The sequence below is a fragment of the Trichogramma pretiosum genome, unplaced genomic scaffold (genome assembly GCF_000599845.2).
Source record: "Trichogramma pretiosum strain Unisexual culture from Peru unplaced genomic scaffold, Tpre_2.0 scaffold15, whole genome shotgun sequence".
NCBI lineage: Eukaryota > Metazoa > Arthropoda > Insecta > Hymenoptera > Trichogrammatidae > Trichogramma > Trichogramma pretiosum.
In genome coordinates this window covers 1,054,634-1,072,873 of record NW_019641686.1, presented here as the reverse complement: position 1 = coordinate 1,072,873, position 18,240 = coordinate 1,054,634, and the positions used below count along the sequence as shown (strand labels likewise).

At 44.1% G+C, this 18,240-nt stretch overlaps 1 protein-coding gene across 2 annotated transcripts; it reads right to left on the bottom strand.

The window, feature by feature from the left end:
• Window positions 1-45: 45 nt before the first annotated feature.
• LOC106649968 (serine/arginine repetitive matrix protein 1-like) lies at window positions 46-16,343 on the bottom strand. 2 transcript variants are annotated; one of them, XM_014367705.2, is made up of 10 exons: window positions 16,012-16,343; window positions 7,859-8,226; window positions 6,079-6,270; window positions 5,428-6,001; window positions 4,422-4,918; window positions 3,928-4,309; window positions 1,118-2,042; window positions 626-811; window positions 461-526; window positions 46-382 (listed from the first exon to the last, which is right to left on the bottom strand). In XM_014367705.2, the coding sequence occupies exons 2-9, from the start codon at window positions 8,024-8,026 to the stop codon at window positions 499-501; spliced, it is 2,952 nt and encodes a 983-aa protein (XP_014223191.1). In that variant the 5' UTR covers window positions 8,027-8,226; window positions 16,012-16,343; the 3' UTR covers window positions 46-382; window positions 461-498. The 2 variants fall into 2 exon arrangements, with proteins under 2 accessions (XP_014223191.1, XP_014223189.1); XM_014367703.2 differs by having other exon boundaries at window positions 46-526.
• Between the last annotated feature and the right edge of the window lie 1,897 nt (window positions 16,344-18,240).

The following is an 18,240-nucleotide window of genomic DNA, read 5'->3' as shown; positions in this document are numbered from 1 at the left end:
ATGTGATGAAAAAAATGGTAAATTTAAATTCATATCATATGTAACTTATGCTTGCTTATTGTTAAAATGTATTTATTTTGAAGAAGATAAAAAAGAAACAATAACAGCCAAGTGCATAATTATATCAGCGTTATGACTGATTATAAGTTTGTTTATTTCAGTCAAAACATAGCAGAGTCAATATCTTTACACTCACAAAGTGTAGGTAAATGTATTATTATAAAATTAGGAGAGGAACACTGATTCCTGCTTCGTATGAAAACACTAATTAGTTACTTCATAAATTAGTAAAAAATTTTTGTTCCAAGTGGTTGTTGATTTGAATTAAGTAGAGAGAACAAATCGCTTATTCGACCTTGGATTATGTGCTAAAAATTATAATCTGTAAAGAGAATAATAATCAAAATTTAATTTATGTATTGTATGTTACGGTGAAATTAAGTATTAAATAAAATTATACCTATTAAAAATTAGAAGACATTTGAATATATTATGCAGTCACTGGCATCTTGTAACACGTTGACTACTGCAAAATATTATAGCGAAATATATTCATTTGTATTGTGGACACGATCAAATGAATAAATATCATTAACGTCGAATACGCATTTGTGCGTATACTCACACGGTCTGAGTTTTAACCGATGCTTTTTTATCGGCGGAACGTTTGAATCTGTTGCCACAAATCAAATCATTGATGAGACGTGGTCCGCGTATGATCTCGGTCTTGACCAATTTTGGTTTAGTTAAATTTTCATTCTTCATATTATACACAGCGGTTTCGTAAACAACTTCAACTGGTTTTTTGGATCTGTATTGGAAAAAAATGTGATTAAAAAGAACGGTTAGTGAATTTTTTTCATAACTTATTAATATTAATTAATTTATGAAAACTATGAAAAGTTTGACATATAATACATGGCTCGAAATAAGATTCATAAGTATGTGGGATTAGTGTAATAATTTTTGTTTGTATGAAAATTGTTAATATGTATTGAGAAACAACAAAAAAATATAAAAAATAATTTTTTTTTTACAAAAAAAATTATGACGACAAACTTGTGTTAACTCGTCCATGAAACAATTTGCATTGGTTTATTTAATTAGTTAGACTCACCTCAAAGTACCTCCGTTGGATGTGTTGACAACCTTGTGCTCTCTGACGGTAGAGACGCCTCGAGATCCAGTACCCCTTTTCTCCTTGGTCACTTTGACTTTCTCCGACTTGACCAAACTCTCCTGGCTCCTGCTCAGCTTGGAGGTGCTGGAAATTTTCGTGGTCGGACTCTCGGTGACGGTCTTTACCTTGACTCGGCTCGGCGTCAAGGACCGCTTGATGGTCGTCGTAACGACCTTGGGGAATTGCAAGACAGTTTTTTTCGCGGCGCTCGCCCGGGTCTCGCTCGACCATCTCTTGCGCAGCTTGCCCTTGGGATCGGAGAACTTGTAATCCATCCTCACCGGGTGGCCCGAGTTCTCGTAAACTATGACGTTCTCGTCCTCCGGATCGGAGAAGACGTTCTCGTAGGTGACCCTGACGTCCTCGTCGCGATCGTGATCGTCCACCACGACGACCGGAGATCGAGATCGGCTCCTCAGCGCCGATTTCAGCGAGACGGTCTTGCGGGTGACGGCCGCGGGCGACGGCGATCGGCGGCGTACCAAAATCGGCGATCCCTGAGGCGTAGTCGTCCTCGTCGTGGTGGTCTGCACGTAGGTCGTGCCGGTGCGCCGATGCGACTCGGCGTGGGCCGGAGAGACGGCCCGATCGATCGGCGCCATGTACGCGGGCGAGGAGGAGCGCTCGATGCGCTCGTGGCTGCTGCTGCGAGTGATGCTGCTGCGACGACGAATCGAAATGGGCGAGGTGCCGCGAGATATCACCCGGACGGGCGACGGAGATCGACGTCGAGGTGGCGAGGGCGACGGCGAGCGACGACGCACGATGACGGGCGACGACGAGCGCAGATGCAGCGACGGCGGACAAGGCGAGATCGAGCGAATGATTTGCACCGGTGATGGTGCGCGGATGGCTAGTGGTTCTGGAAATTTCATTAAAAATTATAAAACCCGTAAAACTTGGTGTAAAATTAAATGTTTAATTTATTCTTCAAGAGTCTCGGTGTTCGTATACACGATGTTTGTCTTTCACTCCTTTTCGAGCGTGCTTTATGAGATGTTTCCTGGTTTTTTGAGAGCGAAGGAAAAACTGCTTTAAAATTACTCGTTCGTTCGAAGATAGGCAGCCCAGAAGGCATATCAGACGCTCGTAAATAAAAAATTTAAAGCTTATCCGATCGACTCGTAATGAGTTTTTTCTTCCATTAACATTTAACTCGGGGCGCGACGAACATTATAAATTTTAACTACCGCATTATTTGCATGATAAAACGTTTTCTATTGCACGCACACACATTATCGAGGACACAAATTGGAAAAAAAGCAGCTTAGGATCGCTCGAAATTTTAATTTCGAAATTCATAAATGATATTAACCCTCGTGAACGATGCAAGTGGTAGCCGTCTGGACGACGGGCACGTCGACGACGTAGACCGGGCTGGGCGGCCGATGGACGGTCTCCTCGACCTCGATGCTGCGATTACGATTGTAGGAGAATTTGAGGTTCTTGAGGGCGCCGTCGCACTCCCGATACATGTTCTGGAAGACGCGTTGAAAGTCCGCGGCGGCCTCCTTGGCCGAGCCCGCGTTCATGACCAATCTCACCGACTCGAGATTGGCGTAGCGATCGTCGTCTTCGGGTAGCATTTCGATCGCGCAGGCCGATTTTCTCACAAAAGCGAAAAATCAAAAATCGGATGGGTTTGAAAAGCACCACCCAGCACTGCACGCACAATCGCAGCACTGACGGCAGAGATAGAGAGCACTAAACACGTTGTTTGCTATTTGTTTTTGTTGTTGTTCTTCCAGAGTCCTGCAAGTGAGTGAATTGTCGGGAGTATTGGCAAATACTGTAGCTAGATCGGCATCTCGACATTAGTTTTATAAATGAAAATTTGCTACCGCTGGCATGGGGAAGGAGGCGACTGCTACCTCGCGCAAAGCACGCCTATGCGTGGGCGTGCGCGTCCAAGAGTCAAATGAAAACATCATCATCATCATCGATTGTCTGCCGAGTATCTCAGCGTTAGATCTTCTGTATATTCGATGCTTCTTTGTGTGAGGCTAGCGACGTTTTCAAGGGTAAGCTGATCGTATATTTACTTGCGCTCCCAAGTTATATACCATTATGACGCGCGGCTCCATATACTCGTGGTTTAATGAAAATCTCGTGGAGGAACTGTTATTGAATTAATAATCGAGGGTAAGTCCTCGAACGAGTTTTATTCTGCACGGCTCTCAAAGTCTTTCGCTCATGCTTACATACACTTATATATTTTCTTTGTAAAATGACATCGATTATATTATTAGAGATGTGCATGCGACGCGGCGATTCTCTGTGTTGCAATGAAGTTACGCCTACCCAGTTGGACGCGGATCGAGCATCGCGCGTAACGCGATGTATAATTGCTTTATGACACCTCTTGGCTCGCTCGTTGCTGTGCCTCTTCAACTTGCGTGCCACCTTGCACCAGGCATATTACATATATACGCGCGCGGCAAAAGTCGATCGCTACAGATCGATTCATTAATTTACACGGCTGTTTATTAGCGACGATGACGCGTTGATTTTGTCCCTCTGCGAGAGCTCAACTGTAATTGCTCTTTTATTGAGTTAAACAACGCCTATGCGAGATCAATGAATGACTGATTGGCCGCCAAGTGATATAATCAAGCTCCCGATCGATCGAGCGATTATCGCTTTAAAATAATTTCGCGTACACGTGCCTATATTTATAACGTGAGCTATTAAAATTTACATATATGTAAACGAGAAGTAATGAAAAAAATGCCATATAGGTGACCCACCTTTGTCGTTGCTCTGGCCATTGTTTCCTTCCTTGTCAGCCATCATCAAGTTTACCGTTGTCATGTGTGCGCCCTTCGTTCTCGATGCATTGTTGTCTTCCTGCGACGTCAATTGCGTGGGCGACGTCGGCTTACCGTTGGCCCGCAGTGCCGCCGCTGCGATCGACTTTTCCGGTGATTTTCTCTCAACGAAGTTATCGATCTCGTCTCGATCGTGTCTGCCGCCGATGCCGTTGTCGACGTCGTTGCTCTCGTTGTAGTCGAGCCCGTTGGACATGTTCCGGCCGTTCGATAACGAAGTCGGTGGCAATTTACCATTGAGTATGCAGCGCTCGTAGGACGTATCGCCAAAGTGGACTAGAGGCTTGTTACCGTTGTTTTTCTGCAACGCAAACACAAGCATATGCATGAAATCGTTAATTGCGCCCGTTTTGAAGATCGTGCCCGCGATACGTGTTTACATGCAAGATCGCATTATGGCGTGTTGATCTTACCTGTGCGTTACCGTTTAGCGCGTTTCCATTATTATTTCTTCGTTTTCTCCTGTACTTATTGGTCGGAGGAGGCTTGCCATCGGTCTCAACGATATTCACCTTGCCCGAGTCGGGCGCAAAGTGTATTTCCGTTTTGCAGAATTCGACTTTCTTCACCGGCTTCTTCGTGCCGTTAGTCGTCGTTGGCTTGATCGACAGATTCTCTTTATTATTTTCGGCGACGGACGACGTGGAGGAAGACGACGACAAAGACGAGGAGGACAGCGAGCCACCGTCCGACAATTTGACGCCATTGTCTAGGTTTTTGGGCACTCTGACCGACGTGACATTGATGCATCTGGTCGGTGGTGTATCCGGTCCCGTGGGCGATGCCGCGTTCCGTAAGTGGACCACAGTCTTGTTACTGACTTTTCTCGGTAGATCCTGTGTCGTCGTCGTCGCCGCCGTCTGTGTCGCTGAGTTTGCACGATTCGTCAACGATGACAAAGTCGTTTCACCTGTGGTGGCGCATAGACGGCAAAAAAGAAAAAAAGGAAAGAAAGAAAAAAGCATGAAATCGTGATACCGCCGAGCATGTCAGGGCTGCGCGAATTTCGTTCCTCAAATTGTATAATGATTTCGCGGGCTCGTTGAAGGTCGCGCGGGAGCAGCATTTCGCAAGAGACAATGCGCAAAGACGGCGACGTTACTCCTGCATAATTCATGTGAGGCAATTATTATGAATTTTTTTTTTTTTTTCGATACAACAAAACATCGTATGCGCGCGCGACTTTTGCAGTCGTACACGTTCGAATTGCTCGCGCTTCTGTTGCGCGTATACGCGAGGCGTTTTACGAGGCGGTCCGAGCTGACGTTTGCGGTTCTACATGTATATAACTCATGTTCACGAAACAATTGCGTTGTTACAAAAAGTCCGTACATCCGTACGTATGTGTCATTTGAATTAAAAAATGTACGCGACGAGCACGCGACAATTTCATGTATTTATTTTAATTTTTCTGCTCACCATTTTCCTGCGAACTCGAGTACTTGGGCAGGCCGTTACTGGATCTGTCGAACTTGGACGGGTGACCTGGATCGTTTTTCACGAAATCGTTCTCCCTGATCGGTGCGAAAATTCTCTGATCCTCTTGACTTCTTCTCGTAGCGTTGACGGTGGCTCGTCGGTCGCGTCCGTCGTTCGCCTCGTCCTCGTAAAATTTCGCCCTCTCGTCGATCGATCCGACCCTCCTGTCGTCGCTCCTTGCATTTCTGCTCGGATAGTATCGGTCGCTGTTCACTTGCAACGATCGTCGATTCTTCGAATTTCTCGCGAAGGCATCGTCGGCCGTTGCCAGCACCAGACTCGGCAGATCCTCGATCGAGTTGCTTTTGACGTTTTTTGGCGTTGAATTCGTCGTCGTCTTCAAAGTCGTCGCGGACGAGGTCGGCGTTATTTTGACGCCACGCAGCGACCACAATTTGTTGGTGCTCTCGATGGCTTCGTCGTGCAGACGACGACACAGATCCGACAGATGCTCGAGATCCGTCGTACTGTCGGCTATGCTCGGATGCCAAAAGTCTCCGTTCATCTCGTTGTTCTACAAATACACACGCGAACTCGATTAAAGCACACGCACTTGTATAGATCGATTTATAAGTCGTTCGTAAAACTCACTTGGTTGGCTTTGATCAGAGCGCCATCGAAGCCTTTGCCGCTATCTGTGGCCCTCGAGGAGGACCATTGCGACGCCTTGACCACCTGAAAGCAGCGGCCGCTCGTCGCTTGGCTCTGGAACACCTCGACCTGGCGACGGGCTTTCTGCACGAGACTACCGTCGACGGTATTTCGTTCCCTCGAGTCGATTATCTGCAACGAACAAACGAACCAGTGGTAAAGCGGCGCTGCTCGTTATGAAAAAAAAGCCAGCTACTCGCGCCAAATGATCATTTTAAACGCGCCGAGTTCTGAGATTCTTTTTTTTATCGAAAAGTAAAATACATGTCGAGGACAATTGGCAAAGCCACGCGCAGTGGCAGCAACAGCCTTGCAAAATAGTTCTGATAAACCTATAAATATGCATGCATGAGAAAACTAAATATATGCGCGCTCAAACGATAATTAATCATTGGCAACGTCGTCGAAAATGCATATTACAATAAATGCGAGCGCATCAAAAAGAGAGGGCTTTTTTATTTTCTCGTTCAAATCTGTCACGGGCTCTTCTCTCTCTCTCTCCGCTGCTGGCGATTGCAGCGATCCTGCGTACTATATTCCGTATATATAGAGCGTTACACAACATCGATCGTCTATTCGCCAGATAAGGAATCGCGAGCGACTATGTAGTAAAGCGCACGCGGCAAAACCGACTCGAATAATCATAACAGCTCCGCACGCCGCAACGTATGCAATTTAACAATGTAAAACACTTATGTTAGCACCGACACCATAACCAGTGCGTCTTTTTTCGATCGATTATGCATTCGGCTGCACGATCCATACCGATTATTGACATTTGTGCTTTTTAACATTAAACTTTAATTAGATCTTTAGTGAATACGTTCGGATGCGTTATTACACTATTGCACCAATTTTCATACTTTTATGAAAAAGCAGCAGGTATTTATCTTTTCGACGGCTTCATTGTTAAGTGATTATTTGATTGGAACCATTAACGATTTTCATACCGATCACTATATGGGTCGTCACATTATCGGCTAAACGGACACTTGCTACACTCGCAATTCACGTTCAAGAATGAATAGAAACGCTGGAAACGTTTGTAAAAAAGCACACAATTTGAGAAAAAAGATAATTCTCCTACTGTAAATATACATATGCGTACGGCTGCAGTCGTGTAGGTATACTGCCCGTCGAGAATTTGCCGCGGCTTCGGCGCGCATTATAACATGCTTGCGATGGTATATGGCGCGTGTGCGGTAGCCGCTGCCGTTGCAGCTCTCTCTCGCTCTAGTAAAATCTCCCGCGGTCCCCATCGTCGTCGTCGTCGTCGTCATCCTTCGTCCCAAGAGAAAGAAAGAGAGAGAGAGAGAGAGAGAGAGAGCCTCGAGCTATATAGATCCGTGTCGCGAGCGAGCTGCAGGCGAATGTTAAGTACGCATACACCCGCGCGTGTACCACATGCGTATAGAGACGTGTATAATGCAGCATATAAATATACGCGAGCTTCGTAAAAGCTCATTTACATAATTCACTGGCGGCGCGTATAACTCGGCGATTCTCTCTCTCTCTCTCCTTTGCTCGCTCGCGACTACTGCGCACTCGATTATCGTCGTGTATTCGCGTATAGTCAACGCGTCGTTACGCTGACGTAATTGCCCATCTAGTTGCCGCGCGGCATTGCGCTTTTATAACGGAAACGTCGCGTTCGATGCTTGCGATGTCGTAAAAAAATAGCTGCTTTATTTACAAGGCATTTGGATATAGATGTATATACCTTTCCGTACGATTGAGCCGCGTCGGATGTGTTGTTGCACCACCTGCCGGTCTCGACTCTGGCCTTCTCGTGCATGCCCGTGTCCTGATCGATCCTCGACCACTCGTGCACGTCCTCGTTGCGATAAGGCCCGTCGCTCTCGTTCACCTGCGTCGCTACCAGCTCCATCCTCGCTGCCTATCTTTCGACTCTTTTTCAATTTTCTATATATATATTGTATCTGCCACTGCTACTGGGATAATACGCGGCGAGAAAAAAACGATGCGTCACTTATGATGCGCGACGCCTACGCCGATGTGCCGCCGATGATGCAGCTGCCTGCTTCATTTCACTCGTGTGCCAACGATCTTCGTGACTTTCCGGCGAGTCTGCAAGCAAAAAACCACAAGAGAAATTTTATCATTCGGCCAGTTCGATCGGTATAAATAATACGAGTAACAGATTTTTTGTGCCCGCCTCGCCCTGCACGCTCACACGCAATATACATCTCTCGAAAAGTTTCTCTTTTCTCGACATGCTTTTATGCATCGAAATGCGATCGTGAAACCCGCGCGAAAAGTGTAAAAGTCGTGATATTTTGAGAGAGCTCTTTTATTGTATTCACATCATTGATCACACGGTTCAATTTTCGTCCATCAACTGCAAAACTCAATTTTTTTAACAATTCCTGCATTAAAAGACAGATTTTACTGAGGTTAAATCATACACCGTTTATTGTTGATCATCATTTCAAGCGTATTTATTTTGTTTCTAATATTTTACACTTGATTATTACTCGTTCATTTAGAACCTTAAGGTCAGCTCGTTTTGTGAGTTAAAAATATGCCAGGATAAAATTGAATTAGAGAAACTTTTACATGGTAGAAACGAAATCCAGATCACATAGTATCATGCCCTTCTTTCTTCAAAAAATTAAGCTCTACTAAATGATTCATTTTTTATGCAGATAAGGGGACTAAGACATAACGAATCAATTAAAGTAGTAAATAATGAAATAATTCTCTGATGTTGTAAAAATACTCGTATAACATTGTTTGACTTTCGGTAAAAAATGTACTTCCATTTCCGTTGAAAATAATTTTCTCGAACTAGCCAATCGTTCCCTTAATTTACAACTCTCGTTCCTCATTATTATAATGGACTCCTTGAGATCAATTATCTAAACTGCCTGAAAATCGTTGAAAATTCGAAGAAAGCTAAAAATCCTGGAAGATTTACGACCGATAATGATAATTATCCCTTGGAGCGGATAACTATAATAGTTTCGTGGCCAACTATAAGGTAAACGCACAATATACTCGTATGCAACGAGAGAAGGTGTACAGTATATATACATACAAATACATATAAGTTGTGCTCACAAAGTGAAAGAAGACAAAAGACGAGTGCAAGCATCTCTCTCTCTGTTCAGAGGAGCGATTCGAGGATTCTCGCGCACCGCAGCGACGTTAGTAGCGAGCGCAGGGCCGACATGGCGAGTGGGTGGACAAGTGTATATAGCCCGTTCGCCTCGAGCCCTTCAAGGCCACGAGCGCATCGAGATGCTACACGTTTATATGTAGGTATACGCAAAAGAGCTCGATGCAGATCGTGTCTGCCCCCATGCAGTACGCCGCATACATGCTGAAGCAGCAAAATATTCCTTGGAAAGATTGCGAAATTATTTTCGCACGCGAGCGATTATCGAGAAAGTTAAGCGCAGCCGCTTGCGAGGAAAATGATCCGTATATAGGCATCGATTCGCCGCGTACACACGTGTCTTTTGGCGGGTGTATTTATAATGAATGCAGAGCCGACGTAGCTGTTGCTACTTTGATATTCGATTGATTGGAAGTAATTTAGTAGCAAATAAATAATTTATTTGATTTATTCTTTTCCACACGGGTAGTCGATCGATGATCATTTACTTAAAAATATATCACTGCGCGTGCAGTCGATCGCTGTTGTTTGAATGTACAAAAGCATGTATACGATCGATCGATCTTCAGTATCGAGGATTCGAGCACGTGTACAATAAACAACAAATAAATTCGTCTAACTAGTACCATAATTCAACGTTATCTTCAATAAGTGTTATTGCACAGAAATGTCACAATGAAAAATTTAGTGTATTAAAGATTATTTGGAAAGTGTGAATCTTATTGAAATATTGTATACTAGACCTGGTGCAACAAAATATCTTTCGATAAAAAGCACAATTCATATAAAACAAACGGGCGAGAGTTGAGAAGATAAGGCCAAGTGGCATCCAATCTCAGAAATCCCTTTGCTCGGCGCTCCAATAACATTCTCACGAACTTTTCATACGTACGTAGAGATCGATTAGGCTAAAAAAGTCAAGGTACGGCTTAATTTATGAGTCCGCGGGCCGAACTTGCGCTCCTTCCGAGTGAAAAGATATTTCATTATTAAGTCGTACAAAGCTGCCTGTCTGCGTGTAAGTGTGCTTGTGCAGCAGATAGCCAATGTCATTGTTCTTTTGTGCAGTTTTCTCTCTATAGCACTGCACAGCTCCTCACTTGCCGGCTTCGCGTCTCACATAAGCCCGCGCGGAAAAACTTTCTTTTGCGATCGGAGGCCCGAGATTTCTCCGAAAGAAAATATAGCTGGCATAGACGCGGAGTCGCTAAGCCGCTCATCTATCCACGATCTCACTTTCGATTCTAATTACATCGATGCGTGTGCCTCGAGTGTACGTACGAACCTATGCTCGCGAGTGTGGCTCGCTATATATAATGTGTATATTATATACAGGTAATTATGTCAAAGCGCGATAAAGCAATTGTAATTTTTCGCACCGAGCTGTGGCGCGCGCGCAAGCAAGCAACTTTCATTTTCATCTCGTCGTCGTCGTCGTCGCCCTCGTCTTTATTATCAGGCACGCGTGCACGCTCGAGTAATTACACGAGAGAGGCTGTAATACTCCGTATATAACGGGCGAAGAATAATGAAATAATTTTCCGTTAGTATACCGATCGCGCGCGAAATAAGCAACTCGATATTGTTGTATCGAACACAGAGTGTAGCGCCGCGACAAATTGCGATACGAAGGCGCTCGATATAAATCGGTACAATGAACTGCATAATATGATGTGTGTGCTAATCGAGTGTCACACACGATAAGCGAAACGATCGGTCATATACGCGCCGCACTTTAACATATTGTATGTATATAGGTAAGTACGGCGCCGATATCCTCGAGTGCACTACAGAGCGCGCGCAGTCAGCGGTGCATATAAATCTCCTCTTTTTTGCCGTCTTTTTCTTGACCCGGCCGCTGCTGCTTTACCTACATAATACGTACCGATACAATATAATAAAAGTCGCGCTTACGCCATAAGCTTTTTACAGGAGAAAAAATGGCCGGTATACTCGAATTGCAGCTGTTGTTGCTGGTGGTACTCGACGTAGCGTAACGCATGTTTAACGGTGATAAATCCGCGCGTTCAACGGAATAAAATGGGCCAAAAGACTACTACTGGTACTCGTATAGTTCTGCTGTTATTCCAGCGATCGAGCTGTGCATGCAGCCCGTTAGCGCGTGTTTATATACCTATACTCTGCTAGTACCACGCCGCACATGCAAAACCGCAAGAGGAGGAATTAGAAATGCCTTCGCCCATATTGCACCGCGCGCAATAACATATATCATGTGTACATAAAGCCGCGTGTGTAGCTAATATGCACAGTAGCTCTTTTCTGAGACTTTCTTTTTTTTTGTCTCGTCTCGTGTGTCCTTTGACGTCGCTATGGGTATTATATGCAGAGCTATTTAAACGTAGCACGCATCGCGTCGTCGTCGTGGATGGCGAAACTCTTTCTCTCTCTCTCTCTCTAGCTATCTCTTTTTTTCGAGGCGCGTTAAAATCTATTACCAAGCGCAGTATACTACACTTGCGATTCGCGCGCGCGGGGAGAAGAAGAGGAAGTAGTACTGCACGGACGGCTCTCGCACTCGATGCATCGGGCGAGGAAACGGCAATTTTGCAAGCCAGGACAGAGCCCATTGTTCGTGTACCCGAGTGTTTTTCTCGCCGAGCAATGCTGTGTATCCAACATAATAACGCAACTATATATAATGTATTTACCGAGCCGAGCTAATCGATGAATCGATAAAGTGTTAGATAGCATACATCCCGCGGGCTCGAAGATCGTCGTTGTCGTCGTCGTCTTCTTTTCACCGATCTCGTGCCTTGCTCTCGGGCAAACTCATTGTAACTGTTCTATTTACATATACAATGTATTTTATCGGACACGAATCGCGTCTTTGAACTTGAAACGAATTAACAAAAAATTCCTGCGTCGGCGTATAATACGATGTGTGACGAGCCATTTTTGCGTTGACTGTTCGACAAAAATGTCGATTGTGTCGAATTGTTTACCCACGAGTATTATACTACTGCTCGAATTTATGATACTTGCTGAACCGTATTTCAACTCCAGAATTATTTTACGGTTGAATGATCGATCGATTTAAATCATGACGATTATTATTTACGAAAATAAATACACGAAAGAGGAAGAATCATTTGTTGTTTGTATAATCAAGCTGAATAATCCTGCAGTGTTAATTAACAAAGAAAAACGATCGAGTCTCGAGTTTATTCGGCCCGAGCGCGCGCATTAACGTTATGGCCGAAAGTATACCGAGCAGATTTGGTAACCCACGTGCGCGATCCAGTATAATAACAAGCTTTTAATGAGTATGCACGGAAATTGACTAGCGCCGACTTTTTCGACACTCTGAAATATGTGCAATTACATCGAGACGTACACGGTAATGCACTACAACGTATCCTTTGCAGAAAAAGAAAGAAAAAATTTACCACGTACGTGGAGCTGTGCGCAGTTTTTCGCGAATTACGCGACTGGCACTTAGCAGCATTATTTACGTATTTTCACCGATAATTTATAAGTATATCTTTTCGTTACGAGGCATTTTTAAAGGTAGAAAAAGAAACAGCTGTACGTTTAAATTATGATAAACTTATAAACTTGAAAGGAGTGAAAACTATCGGAGAACTTTTTTTGCGCGCAAAGACTCTCGCGTTGCGCAACTTGTATATAGTACGAGAGCTGCTGAGCTGCGCCTGGACTTTTATCACTGTGCGCGACGAGAGATATACTTTTTTCCACCTTTCACGACACGGGCCTTTTACGTTATAGACAACTCGTCGCTTTCTAGCTGCGAGATCTGCGTCGAGCTGCGTGAAAATTCGTCTCTAACAGGAGCAACGTGTTTCCAATGTCTCACGTGGAAGATCTCTCAGGCTTATTTCCGTGTACAATATCAAACGACGTAATATCGCAGGGAGACATTCTTCATAGTTGTAAGGATTTGCAGTGTGTATAACGATCGCGATTCGATTGTTGCATCATGTGTGCCTCTCGCAAGCCTGTACGCACGACGCGTACCTCGTGTGATTGTATACACGATCGTTTGGCGCACACACGAAAAAAACAACCAAGTGCCGACCGATCGTCAACGCACAAGTCGCGTAAATTTCAAGTGTACACGAGCGTGTGATACTTACGATCGGCAATAAAAAGTAATCGATACTCCACGCGCGTTAAATTAATTGGACGTAAAGCGTATTTATAGAATTAAGCGACGCGTTAAGCATGATTCGAGCCCGCTGTATTATACCAACAAAAAGTGTAAATTAATTCGATAACAAGCTCAAAACGTAAATACAGCGAAGTTGGGGCTCGGCCTATGCTAGCCCGTGTACTATTTCGATGAACGCTTACGATTGATGCTTACAAGCGCAACCCCTACCACGCTGTATTCAAGTTTTTGAACTTTCGCAGAATTTAACGTCTTACGGTAATAAATACGATGTACATTGTACATGTCCATAATTATGTAGATGTCGATTCATAGGAGCACGCCATAAGAGCAGATTCATTTGTTCGACGTCATTCCCTCTTTATTGTCTATGGAATGTCGAGATGCCACGAGAAACGGATACATTGACATTTATTTAAAAAATATAACCGAAAAAAAGGCAGCGGCCGCCCACTCGTTGAAATCACCGACCAAGGCTGAAAGACTCGACCGGGCGTTCGAACAAGACACGACGAAAAAAGTGACTCGAAATTTTCGACTCGATTCACAATGTGCGCTGCTGCCTCCTCCTCGTGTGCCTGCACACGGGAAACAAAAATATTTCCGCGGACAATTATAGAGGTAAAAAACAACAACGACGACTCTGACAACAACAAACAAGAGATCGCGCCAAAATTATCCGTAGCAAATATATATAAACGCGTATATTATTATTGTATGCGACCGAAAACTCGCTAATAAGATAATGACGCAGTCCCGACGTGTGCTCGTGTGAGTTGGTATATATATTTATATTATTGAATGTATATATCGTTATGCCGAGCCGAAGGTCAAGCACCGAAAATAATCCCAATATCTTTCTTTCTTTCTCTCCTTTTATTTTATTCTCTCATAGCGTCACATCCGGCACGAATTCATCCGGCATTATTATAAATTCATTGCTAGGATCGAATTGCAGACACCATCAACCGAATGTATACTGGCACTTTTCTATCATAACGCGCATACATATATAGAGGTATTACATATCTGCACCGTGGAGCCGCTCGCACTCGCGCGATTTCCAAGGTTCAAACACCTTTTTTCACGGCTATCGTTGCGGGAGATCTTTCAAATTTTTTCTTCTTTCTCTCTCTCTGACTTGGCTATGTTTATGTACCATTCTCGAATTCCAGGCGGTTTTATACATGCACATGCGTGGCGTGTGCATGCAGCTTGGCGCACAGAGCTCGAGAGCCGCAGCAGCGCAATGTATTATTCAACTCTTGCGTTTTGTGAGCCTCAACAAGGAGTTATAAGAGAAACAAGAAGAAGAAGAAGAAGACGAAGAAGCGATGCCCTAAGCTTAGCCAAGCGAGACTCGCAAGCGCGCAATTCTCTCGTGCGCTGTATATATACCTTATAGGATGTGCGCGTAGATGCACTTTTCGTCTGACAGCTGAAGCAACAGCGGCGGCGAAAAAAAATGATAATCGCTGCTGGACACGCTACGCGTGTGCTCGCAGCTCGTCTTTTTTTTTTTTTTTTTTTTATCTTTTTTTACCATTAATCATTAAACTTATACTCCCGCAAGCAGTGCTCGAAGCCTGCCTCCTCAATTCACGGTCAAGCGCAATTGCGGCTTTGTTTTCTCATTTCGGTCGAAGCGCGCTAATTGGATTTTTTCTCGTTTTATACGCGGGCACGCAATAAGGCGCAAAGATACGCGATAAATTCACTCGAGCACACACTCGATACAATGTGTATATATGCACATGAAAGAATCGAGCAGTGGCTGCGATTGAGACGCGCGCGAGCCCGAACAAGAATATTTCGCAAACGATCGGCCGAGAGTGAATCACGCGGCTCGCAGGTGAGCGCAGCATCTCGTATGCACATGCGTTTTAAAATGAAAAAAAAAGAAAAAGGAAAAAAAAATTCTTAAGTGCTTCTTTATATTATACATACGCGCGCGCGTTAGACTATGGGCTTGCCAAGGTGACGCAGAGCACGCATGCAAAGAGACAATATATACATGGCACGATCGTAAAAGCGCGAATTCTATCGTTACTTTGAAACGCATTGCTTACTAAGCACACGGGTCCAAGCGTGCATACGCTTACGCGCGTACATATATATTGGGATAATGTAATTTTTGTCGACGGGTATAAGGGTACCTTATCTTCTTGGACTCGGCTGTGCGCGCGTATCACTTCGAATGCTGCTTATACTCGACGTCGTTGAACCCGAGAGAGAGAGAGAGAGAGCGCAAAAAAAACTTAACAAACTGGTATTAGGACAATGACAGCTATAACACGAACGCCGAAGGCGACTTTCTCGGAGCTTGGCTATGCAGACGCGTGCGTCTGTATGTACAAGCCACTGCGTGGTGAGTCATATTGTATTTGACATGTACCCGATATAGGCATGCCGATATATATGTGCATTATCGTTTACCGATGTGGTTCATTTTGCTGCGTACACGTTGTATCGCGCGGTGTGCAGCTGCGCTATTCGAAGGACTTGTATGCGGGATTTGCCGGTGCGTCTAAGTGAGAGCTTTGTTAGGTTTGTTCCCAATAATGTTTCAATTCTGGTCTCTTACCCATCGAAGCTTTTATCGATTGTCAACATGACAATGTTGCCAAGTTCACGATTATCCTAGTGCAATTGTCAATAAAAACCACTTCCATACCGATTTCCTAATTTACACTTCACTTTTTTGTCACTCGGCTGTTATTCTATTTTCTCGTCCTATTTACCGAAACGCACGAACAATAATTAAAACGATGAACTGTAACTAATAATTACGTATCGTCGAGAGGCAGAAATTTGCTTGAACACACACGCACAACGCCGGTGGCGGCATTTGTCGCCGATCGATCGAGCGATCCGCGTGCAGCTACAGCAGCCGCGAGGCATCGAGGTTGCGTTGGATATAAGCGCGCCGCGAGAAATGACTCTCTTTTCCGAGTCTCTCAGCTTTTTGCAGCAGTAGCAGCAGCAGCAGCAGCAGCAGCAGCAGCAGTAGAGGTAGTAGTAGTAGTAGTACCGTCCGCAAGAAATAGAGACAGCGAAAGAGAGGAAGAGGTTTTCGAGGATGATGATGGTGGGGCTTTACTGGTACGCACGTATACACATACACGTTCTCTTTTCAGCTACGTATAAATGTGCGCACACACACAATCACGAAGGTACACACCAAGTCCCGGCAGGAAAAAAAAAGATAAAAGAAAGAAAGAGAGCTGCAAGTAGGAGGCGGTTGTTGTTTGGGATATCCTTTTTATCGCTAAGGATATACACACCGCAAGCGAGGACTCGTGTATATATAGTGGCTTTGTTGCAACGCAGCTACAAGTCGGGCGAGAGCCGCACAGGATCTGCATTCAGTACATTACGTTCGTGTAACTACTCCCGTTTTCCATGTGTAGACACACTCACACGCGTATTGCATTCGACATAATTCGTTTGTTAAGCATAAGCCTCTTTTCGTATGATTAGAAGCGATACATTTGGAAAAATAAACATTTTCGAATACGGAAATCAGTTGAATTTCCTGCTGCCAAAGGCGAATCGGTTCCTCGATATATATAAGACGGGTATTTTCTCTTATATGCTAACTGAATACACTTAGGAGAGGAGCGAGCTGAAACGAATGAGCTACGATAAACAATCAATTTCGCAACTAACGCGTAATTATAATACTGACCTATTGAAAATCTGCGGTGCGAGCAAATTTACAATTCCGACTTTTTCTTTATGCCAATAAGGAAAAATCGTTGAGATTTACGCATGGAAATACTGATTGCTTCTCTACCTCGCTTCATATAGTCTCGTACACACTTTCTTCGCTGGTAACAACGTTATATGTACAAAAAAAAATTTATCCATCAGCTCGGGCTATTAAATCTTAGTCTCGTTGCAAAACTCCAGTTGTATTTATACATGCGCGTGTGTTTATACGCGTGTGCACGAATGCGCGTGGACGTAACACGCGTCTTCTAATCGTTAATTTATTCGCACCAACACCTCTGCTACTGCTGCTGCTAGGAGCGATGCGAGAGAGCGAGACTGATGTTATATGTTTATTATATTATATACGTGCATAACACAAAATAAGTCATTACGCTCGATTTGCTCCATGCGCCACGAACTGCGCCTGATGATTATGATTTCCGCGGTCTATGCAACAGTGAAACGATTATCTTCCTAAATCCAGCTACTCTTTCAAGCGATTACTTCGACACCGTAACGTTGCAGAACGATGTCTCTTTCAAACGGTCATTATCAGTCAGAAATATCTATGAATGAGTAAAAATTTTATTTACTTTAGCACGAGCGCGCCTCGAACCCATGTGTTTCTTCCTCGCAGTAACTGTTTGAACTTTTTGGCTTTTGCCAAAAAAATAGCACATAAGCAGATAAAACCTTCATTCGTTATACCAAAACAAAGTCAAGTAAAAACAATTGTAACCACCACTTTGAACAACGCACTGCTGAATTATTTTCACTCGAAGTAAGTTAATATATTCTTGATTGTTACGATCTCTTATACAACTGGACTGGCAGAAGCAGCATCAACGAAGCAGAAGCTCGATATTTCTATAATGCAACGTGCTTGGCAATATTATTGTAACGCGCGTGTTAGTGTACAGCCCGGGATATACGCGTACACATTAAGTATATGGATAGAGAGTGATAGAGACCATGAAACGGCGCGAGAAAAGAGAGTGGGAGGACCCGGGGGTGTTCCGACTCTTGCTATATATATTTATGCATATACCGCAGCCATTAACGCGAACTTTTACGCGCGAGATTATTGGGAAAAGCGACG